General features: G+C 45.3%; 1 protein-coding gene across 1 annotated transcript; it reads left to right on the top strand.

The window, feature by feature from the left end:
- The first annotated feature begins 3,523 nt into the window (after positions 1–3,523).
- Positions 3,524–5,745, top strand: LOC123153795 (uncharacterized). The gene is made up of 2 exons (XM_044572735.1): positions 3,524–4,741; positions 5,689–5,745. Exons 1-2 carry the CDS (start codon positions 3,524–3,526, stop codon positions 5,743–5,745), a joined length of 1,275 nt encoding a protein of 424 aa, XP_044428670.1.
- The last annotated feature ends 3,743 nt before the right edge of the window (positions 5,746–9,488 follow it).

The following is a 9,488-nucleotide window of genomic DNA, read 5'->3' as shown; positions in this document are numbered from 1 at the left end:
TATATATACATGTGTGTATGTCTGAATTAATTAATATGGTGGTTTGTGAGACATTTGATGATATATATATGATCGGTTTTACTAGAAATTCTATATATATATATATATATATATATATATATATATATATATATATAACGTGTACAATGTGTAGTATCGTAAAATACCAGAAACGAAAAAGAATTAAATGGAAAACACAAAATTAAATGAAAAAGAAATCATAAACCCAAAACCCCCCAACATTTTAATGCCGGTTGGTGTCACCAACCAGTACTAAAGGGCTCCCTGCCCCCGGAGCTGGCTCGTGCCACGTGGTTGGCCTTTAGCACCGGTTCGTGCTGAACCGGTACTAAAGGGGGGGGGGGATTTAGTGACCACACTTTAGTGCCGGTTACAAAACTGACACTAAAGGGCCTCACGAACCGGTGCTATTGCCCGGTTCTGCACTAGTGACCTTCCTTCAAAAGTTGGCTTCATTTCAAGAATGTCCAAAACTAGATCATGTTCAATGAATGGTTTTTTGTTGGCCAGAAGGCTTCGTCTGAGAGCATGTTGTTTCTTGACATTCTTGAAATGACCCCAATTTTTTTCCATGGCCTTATGACCAATTCAAGGCACCATGCCAAGTTGTTTGGATTTTCAACAAGTTTTTCATTTTCTAAAGTTTCCTGCTGAAATAAGACCGATAAATGGCTGGGTGTGTCGCAACTTGCATACAGTGTCTGAAATCGTTTAAACCTGAAATCGTTTAAACCTGGCATTGATGCCTACCATGGGCATGCCCACCTTCCTGCAAAAGTTGGGGACATTTGAAGAATATCCAAAACTAAACCATGTTTGACAAAGGGTGTCCGTTATGCCAAAAGCCTTCGTCTGAGAGCCTGTTGTTTCTCGACATCCTTAAAATAAATTCATGAATTTGAAAAAAGTTCACAAATTTAAGAAAATGTAAAAGAAGAAGAAACAAAGAAGAAATGAATAAAATGAAAGAAAAAAGGTTAAACAAAAGAAAAAAACAATTGAGCTGCTCTAGTTGGTTATAGTTCGAATCCTACTTCATGCACCTATTTTTTGAAGGTCAAAGGAAGACAAAAATGGGACAGACCCAGCACAATGAGGTGTGTGCGCCGATTTGTGTGAAGCTACTCCCTGTACAACGAGAGCGCCTGGTACAGTTTGCTGCGCTAGTTAGCAGATGCAGCGCTCGCATGTCACTTTTCATGGGGCGACCCAACTACACGAGCAATCAACTAGCGCTCGTCAAGAGCATACGCCCGGTCGCTTCTTCATGGTTCGACAAAAAAAAACTTCTTCATGGTTGACCTGGACGACAAGTTGACCATTGACATGTTTGACCTTTGACCGTTGATTTTAAAAGAGGTTCATCTTTTTTGAAAAGTTCATGGATTTGAAAAAATAGCGGATTTGCAAAATGTTCACAAATTAAAAATACCATGAACTGAAAAAAATAGCGTATTTTCAACAACGAGAGGCGCGGGTTCCTCATGCTCACACTAGGGAGGGGCGAACCCATTGTCGCCAAGGAAGGGAAATGTCCCCCACCATTCCCCTTAGTTCCTCCCTCTCGCACCTCAAGAGACCAATTGATGGCCAACAAAGAGGCCCGAGACCTGAACTGTCCAACCCTGCAGAGCGACCACCATGTCACGGAGGGGCCGAATGACCTCCTCAATACGTGCGGCAGATTTTGATCAAAACACAAACATAAGCGCGCATTAAGTGCATTAAGAGCTAAGCGTTTTGTTATCGCCAAGCCTAGGCATGCTTAAGTGCACCTTTTTTAAACTATGCACATAACTGCTTCGGCCTCCTTTGGTTCGGAGGAATTTTGTAGGAATTTCATAGGAAGGATTTCTATAGAAAAAATTCCTTTAGAGACCTCTAGTTTGTAGGATTAAAATCACAGTCCTATGGAGGAATTCTTCCTATCATCCATATGGCATAGAAAAATAAACATTAGTTTAGACTCAATGAAAACCAAATTCTATGATGTGAATCAAAGGACATCTTTTCTATTCCTATTTCATAGAATTTAAGATATATGTCATCTCATTTCTTCATGTCTCTGATGAAACAATTACGAAGATATGTGTCATCTTTCCTATTCCTACAAGCGTAATTGCCTCAAAAGGTTTGGAAGATGCAACTTCCACCTTATTTCTAACTCGCTCCTTGGTTGCGTCGGCCACAATCGAGATGGGATGAGAGTGGGAGAACTTTACTTCTAAACGTGAATATATGCAATCGCCGAGGAACAAACTATGTACACCCCGTGCACGCACAGCCCCCCCCCCCCCCCCCCCCCCCCCACACACACACACACTGACACACACACACCTCATATAGCCCCAAAGTGACCGTCATAGGCGAAGGGGACCCATGGACGTTGCCAGCAGAATGGACTTCGCTTGGAGGAGTGAGGGAGGGACAAAAAATTAGCTCCATGGAATATATAATTTGGACCGTCAAAACCATGCAAGACGAGCTGGAGTGTCAAATACATATCGATTCACTTCGGAGAAGTGTCATGTAGTGCTAAATTTCAAGAGGAATATCTTTTCTCAACTGAAATCATGTTTACATATCCATTGATCAAATTGTAGCTACACTAGACCACCAGCGTGTCAGAGTGTATTTAACGCGTGCATCTCATGCAATTACATACTTCTCAATTCTCATGTTACCACTTGATCCACCGATCATAAGCATCGAATAATTAACAGTATCTTGAGAACCAGAGAATCGATAAAGTTAATTAGCAGACTTGATGAGAACTGATCCTTGATTGTAGCGCTGCTCGGTAAGAAGATGAAATGATCTCTTGCTAAACCCTAAAGAACATGTCTGATTTGCGCAAATCATACAGATGTTCAGTTCAACCATGCATTTTGATCCTCAGCCTTTTGGATGATTTTTGCATAATAGAACTATTTTTTTCTATAAACTTTCTACCGAGGTACATATTCTTTTTCTCAAAAAAAAAAAGAACACCTTGGCTTACCTAGGTACATAGAGTGCACCTGAGCTACTTGCAGTATACTAATAGTGTCAAAAGAGGTCATATATTTTGATATGGAGGGAGTACAAAATTGTAGCCTTTGAATACAGCACATAGTGTAGATATGGTGAAGAGAAGGCGCATCAAAAAGGTTCCTAGAGCTGTAGAAATCCAAAATGAAGGTCATTAATTTTATGTTTTGAGAATAAAATACAGCTCAAGTTTGAATTTTTATTGGGCATTTTTTTATTTTTTTAGGGGATTTTGTTTTATTGGTTTTTTTAGGGGGATTTTGTTTTATTGGTAACCTGGTAGTCTATGCCAGGCCTGAAACTGGGCTGGTTAGTGCCGTCCAAAAGGCCCATTCGGCTGCCGGTCGACACTCACCCACACAATCGCACACAGGCACAGCCAACGGCTCCTCTCTTTCCTATCTCGTCCAGGGTTTCCCGACGGCTGACTGCTCCGGCCGCCCTCCCTCGCCACCTTCCCCACTCCGCGCCAATGGCAACTAGCAGCCCGTCGCCTCTGACGGTGATCCCTGCCCACCTCCTGGTTGAGATCTTCCTCCGGCTGCCCACCGCGGAAGACCTCGCCCGCGCCTCCGCCGCCTGCGTCTCCTTCCGCCGACTCGCCACCGACAGGTCCTTCCTCCGCAGCTTCCGCCGCCTCCACGCACCACCACTCCTCGGATTCCTCGACTACGGCAGGTTCCGTCCCGCTCTGCCGCCGCACCCATCCGCGCCCGCAGCCCGCGCGCTCGCCGTCGCCGCCGACTTCTACTTCTCCTTCATCGACTCCTACTGCCACTGGACCGTGCAGGACTCCCGCGACGGCCGCGTCCTCCTCGACCGCGACCTCCGACAGCATGAGCAGCCCCCGGTTTTCAAAGATCTCGCGGTGTGCGACCCCTTGCACCGCCGGTACGTCCTGCTCCCTCCGGTACCTCACGACCTAGCCGCTTCGCTGGAGCACCCGTTCCCCATGGTAAGCGAGGCCCGGTGCAAGGCTTTCCTCGTTCCCCTCGGCGAGGATGAGGTGGCAGCGGGAGAGACAACATTCAGAGTCATCTTGATGGCAAATTGCAAAACTAGTCTGGCTGCCTTCGTCTTCTCTTCGAGCACCGGGCAATGGCAAGCGGCTGCATCCAAGGGTTGGAGTGATTTGGGCCTTGGCAAGCACGACATGGCCGAGATGTCATGGGTCCACCCTTTTATTCTCAGGCGCCATTATGCTTACGACTGCTTCTACTGGGACTGGGTGGAATTCAGGAGGAAAAAGTTACTCTTGCTTGACACCAGGAAGATGGAGTTCTTCATTGCTGACCTCCCGCCCGGAGAATGGAACAAGAGGGGTTTAGCCATTGTGGAGGCAGAGGAAGGCAGGCTTGGGATGTTTGGTTTCCGTGGTGAAACTGCATCCGATCTAAGCTATACCGTTGCATGGAACAAAGGCAAGAGTCCCAGGAAGTGGCAGGTGGAGAAGACAATCTCACTAGATTCTGGGTACAGATATTATATCACAGATGCAACAGAGAGGTACTTGCTCTTGACAAAGACAAGTGCCTCATCTCTAGAGAATCCACTTGATGGATATTTCTCAATGGATGTCGAGACATTGCAGCTTCAGAGGCTTTATGACGATCCGTTTTATCTTATGTATGAGACATACACATATATCAACTACCACCATCATTGTTGTCTTCAAGGAGAATATGAAGTGGTAAAGTTTCTATTGCTTCCAAGTTATCTCCTTCCCTTCATAATTATCACATGACTTGTCTACTGCTTCATGTTCATTATTGCAATTGGCAATTATTGTTTGATATAGTAGTGTTAATTTCTTGTGCTCATGGGAAAACTAAGAAGGTTTGAGAACATAATTGTGTTGCTTGTCTTGTTTGTTTCGATCACCTTTTTAAGAGAATGTGGTTAGTAAGAGAAATGATCCTGTACACTATGAGTAACTTATGCATTGGTCCAGATGGAATCACTAAAAACAGCAGGTCTTGTAATTATTTTTGAGTAGAAGGAGTACAACTTTATATCCAGTTTACCTTGGATTGTTTCACCTCGAGAAATTCATTCGAGTCAAAGACATCCCATTTTGTACACTTTTTCTTTTGATAGATTTAAGGAGGCAGAAAAGTTCTCTTTTAGTCATCTTCAGATGTATAATTTTATCTTGCGATGCTGTTTCGAGATAAACATTCATAACTACTACGGTCACAGATAAGATCATGAGTCACTGCTCTAAATAAGAAGAGCTTGTGCTCACAGGCAACTGAAATGTTATCCCGTCATGTTGTTTTATCTGAATCAACCGCATAAGATTGAAGGGAGTGCTTACCAACACGTTCAACTGAAATTGTTCTTTATTGCAGTCAATGTCTCCACCACTCTTAGATCCTCAGTATCATGGTTGTGCTCCGAATCTCCAAGCAAATTATATTGGTTGAGATGATGGACTGAAACATAACAAGTTTTCAGGTGGTTGCACTGTTTCTTGCTACCAACACCTGCAGTTTCTTTCTTTGTTTAGTTGGAAGTTTGTTATACTGATAGAGTGTGCATACGCAGTAAACAAATTCCTGCAAAAGCAATTTCGTATGAGTTTTTTTAGATCTGAATTCATTTATCTTCGTGTGCGTCTGAATTGTGTGTTTGCAGTCACATGTTTCAGATTCAGTTGAGGTCAATATTATGCTATTGTGCCCCGTCCTGTGATACTACCTACCTAATATAAGTCCAAAATATTTGTTCCTTTGAGGTGGTACAACTCTTCAACTAATATGCACAAATTGAGTGGAAATTCTTCTTGTGTTGTCTGAGTTTTTTTGTCTCGTTTGTCCAGATCCAGGGGAGTTGTTATCAGATCATCTTTCTGTGTTCGAAGCTACCTTGGGTTTGATAGCGTGGACTCTCTTCGCAGATTTGAACACCTACCTTGCCGACAAGTTGGCGCGTGGCAATCTAAAGGATTTCACCTGGCTGTGGTCTTCTGTATGTTGTTCTTGTTTCCATGCTACCTCTAGATTCAGTTAACCTGGTGTAACATGAATGTGCTGCCCCATGCCTAAGAATGTGACAAATGGAATTAACAGTTTGAGTCAAGTGACAACTGTGGTATTAGATGTAGCTGAAGTATATTAGCATGATGTCAAGTTTTTTCTTAGCTATTGGAGTTATGGTCTCGTTGAGGGTGAATGCAGTACACCAGGCAGTAGTTGTTCTTATTTGCATGGTACAGTACTTTGTAGCTTCAGTTAATGTGGTTGCTACTCCCTGAATAAGAGTTAATGTGACCATGAATTTAACAGTTTCAGTCAACCAACTGTGGTAGAGCTGATGCATATTTCCATGTCACATTTTTTCTCAACAACTGTTTTTTTAAACAAGGCAAAAGATTTGCCATTTTCATTGATTAAGAAAGAAGGTTTACACTTATGCCCGCAACGCGGGGAAGAAAACAACTACTCTCGCGGCATTACATTACTCAAGTATTTTGCACCCGCTAGAGCCCAAAGATGGGCCTCTTCCTTGATCCTCCCGACAATTAACATGGTGGGTGAGGCGGTGTTGTGAAAAACTCTCGCATTGCGTTCCTTCCAAATCTCCCAAGATACCAACATCATCATCGGAGTGAGAGCCTTCCAGTGCGGTTTTGTATTGTTCACTATATCAGTCCACCGACCTCTCACCGAGGTGGCATTTTCCCAAGCCAAAGTAGAGAAATCCAGGAGGCCAAGCCAGTTGGCGATCTCGGTCCAAATACGGGCCGTGAAGCGGCATTTGGCGAGAAGGTGCACAGCGGACTCAGGAGTGTGACGCCCCCGATTTGACCGTACACTAATCATGCACGCAAATGTGTACGATCAAAATCAAGGACTCACGGGTAGATATCACAACACAACTCTACAAATAAAATAAGTCATACAAGCATCATATTACAAGACAGGGGCCTCGAGGGCTCGAATACAAGAGCTCGATCATAGACGAGTCAGCGAAAGCAATAATATCTGAGTACAGACATAAGTTAAACAAGTTTGCCTTAAGAAGGCTAGCACAAACTGGGATACAGATCGAAAGAGGTGCAGGCCTCCTGCCTGGGATCCTCCTAACTACTCCTGGTCGTCGTCAGCGGGCAGCACGTAGTAGTAGGCACCTCCGATGTAGTAGGAGTCGTCGTCGACGGTGGCGTCTGGATCCTAGGCTCCAACATCTGGTTGCGACAACCAGGTAGAAGGGATAGGGGGAAAAGAGGGAGAAGGCAACCGTGAGTACTCATCCAAAGTACTCGCAAGCAAGGAGCTACACTACATATGCATGGGTAAATGTGTAAAGGACCATATTGGTGGACTGAACTGCAGAAAGCCAGAATAAGAGGGGGATAGCTAATCCTTTCGAAGACTAGGCTTCTGGCAGCCTCCGTCTTGCAGCATGTAGAAGAGAGTAGACTGAAGACCTCCAAGTAGCATCGTATAGCATAGTCCTAACCGATGATCCTCCCCTTGTCGCCCTGTGAGAGAGCGATCACCGGTTGTATCTGGCACTTGGAAGGGTGTGTTTTATTAAGTATCCGGTTCTAGTTGTCATAAGGTCAAGGTACAACGCCAAGTCGTCCTGTTACCGAAGATCACAGCTATTCGAATAGATTAACTTCCCTGCAGGGGTGCACCACATAACCCAACACACTCGATCCCATTTGGCCGGACACACTTTCCTGGGTCATGCCCGGCCTCGGAAGATCAACACGTCGCAGCCCTACCTAGGCACAACAGAGAGGTCAGCACGCCGGTCTAAATCCTATGGCGTAGGGGTCTGGGCCCATCACCCATTGCACACCTGCACGTTGCGAGGGCGGCCGGAAGCAGACCTAGCCTAGCAGGCGTTCCAGTCCAATCCGGCGCGCGCTGCTCAGTCGCTGACGTCACGAAGGCTTCGGCTGATACCACGACGTCGAGTGCCCATAACTGTCCCCGCGTAGATGGTTAGTGCGTATAGGCCAGTAGCCAGACTCAGATCAAATACCAAGATCTCGTTAAACGTGTTAAGTATCCGCGAACGCCGACCAGGGCCAGGCCCACCTCTCTCCTAGGTGGTCTCAACCTGCCCTGTCGCTCCGCCACAAAGTAACAGTCGGGGGCCGTCGGGAACCCAGGCCCACCTCTACCGGGATGGAGCCACCTGCCCCTTCAGCCCCCATCTCCGAACAGTATCATAAATAATGTAACTGTGTAAAGTATATAGTATATGCACGTGATCACCTCCCGAAGTGATCACGACCCAGTAGTATAGCATGGCAGACGGACAAGAGTGTAGGGCCACTGATGGAACACTAGCATCCTATACTAAGCAGTAGGATAGTAGGTAATGGTAACAACAGTAGTAGCAAGGACAGGGTATGCATCAGGATAGGAATAACGAAAAGCAGTAACATGCTACACTACTCTAATGCAAGCAGTATAGAGAAGAGTAGGCGATATCTGGTGATCAAAGTGGGGGCTTGCCTGGTTGCTCAGACAAGGAGGGGTCATCGGTGATGTAGTCGACCACAGGGGCATCAGCATCGTCACAGGGTCTACCGGAGAGAAGAGGGGGGGGGGGGAGAAACAGTAAATACATAGCAAGCAAGTGCTTAACAGGACAACAGGCAAAGCTAGACGTGTTCTAACGCGGTATGAGGTGATACCGGTGAAGGGGGAAAACATCCGGGAAAGTATTCCCGGTGTTTTGCGTTTTCGAATAGGTGGAACGGAGGGGGAAAGTTGCGTGTTTGCTATGCTAGGGATGTGTGGCGGACGAACGGGTTGCGTATCCGGATTCGTCTCGTCGTTCTGAGCAACTTTCATGTACAAAGTATTTTCATCTGAGCTACGGTTTATTTTATATTAATTTTAAAAGATTTAAATCATTTTTAAGATTAATTTAAATATTTTAAGTCAACATTATCCAGAACAGTGTTTTTTGACGTCATCATGACGTCAGAATGACATCAGCAGTCAACAGAGGTGTTGACAAGGTCGCTGACGTGTGGGTCCCACTAGTCATTGACTGTTTAGCCTAATTAATAATTAAACTAATCTAATTACTATTTAATCAAACTAATTAGTTAATTAGGTTAATCTAATTATGATTAATTAACTTAATTAATTCCTTAATTAATTAATTAATTAAATTATTATTATTTATTTAATTATTATTATTATTATTATTTTAATTCTTCTGGGGTTGGGGCCCCCTTGTCAATGGCCCATCGGGGCCTTAGTGGATTCGGGCGCGTGGGCGACGGGCGCCAGCCCGAATGGGCGCACGGGCGTTACCGGGTGCGGGCGCCGCGCACCCGCACGGAGGCGACGGAGGGCGCCAGCGGGGTCGTGCCCACGATGCGTCCAGGGGAGGGCGTGTGGGCGTGCGGGGAGGGGAACCACGGCAGCGGCTCGCCGGAGTTGCGTTCCGGTGACCACTTG

This window comes from Triticum aestivum, chromosome 7A (genome assembly GCF_018294505.1).
Source record: "Triticum aestivum cultivar Chinese Spring chromosome 7A, IWGSC CS RefSeq v2.1, whole genome shotgun sequence".
NCBI lineage: Eukaryota > Viridiplantae > Streptophyta > Magnoliopsida > Poales > Poaceae > Triticum > Triticum aestivum.
This window is presented reverse-complemented; position numbering and strand designations above follow the sequence as displayed.

Bases quoted from the DNA above. Each gene is read 5' to 3' on its own strand.
- LOC123153795 (XM_044572735.1), top strand. From the start codon at position 3,524: ATGGCAACTAGCAGCCCGTCGCCTCTGACGGTGATCCCTGCCCACCTC. The intron at 4,742-5,688 runs GTAAAGTTTCTA...GTGTGTTTGCAG, and splicing joins TTCAAGGAGAATATGAAGTG to TCACATGTTTCAGATTCAGT.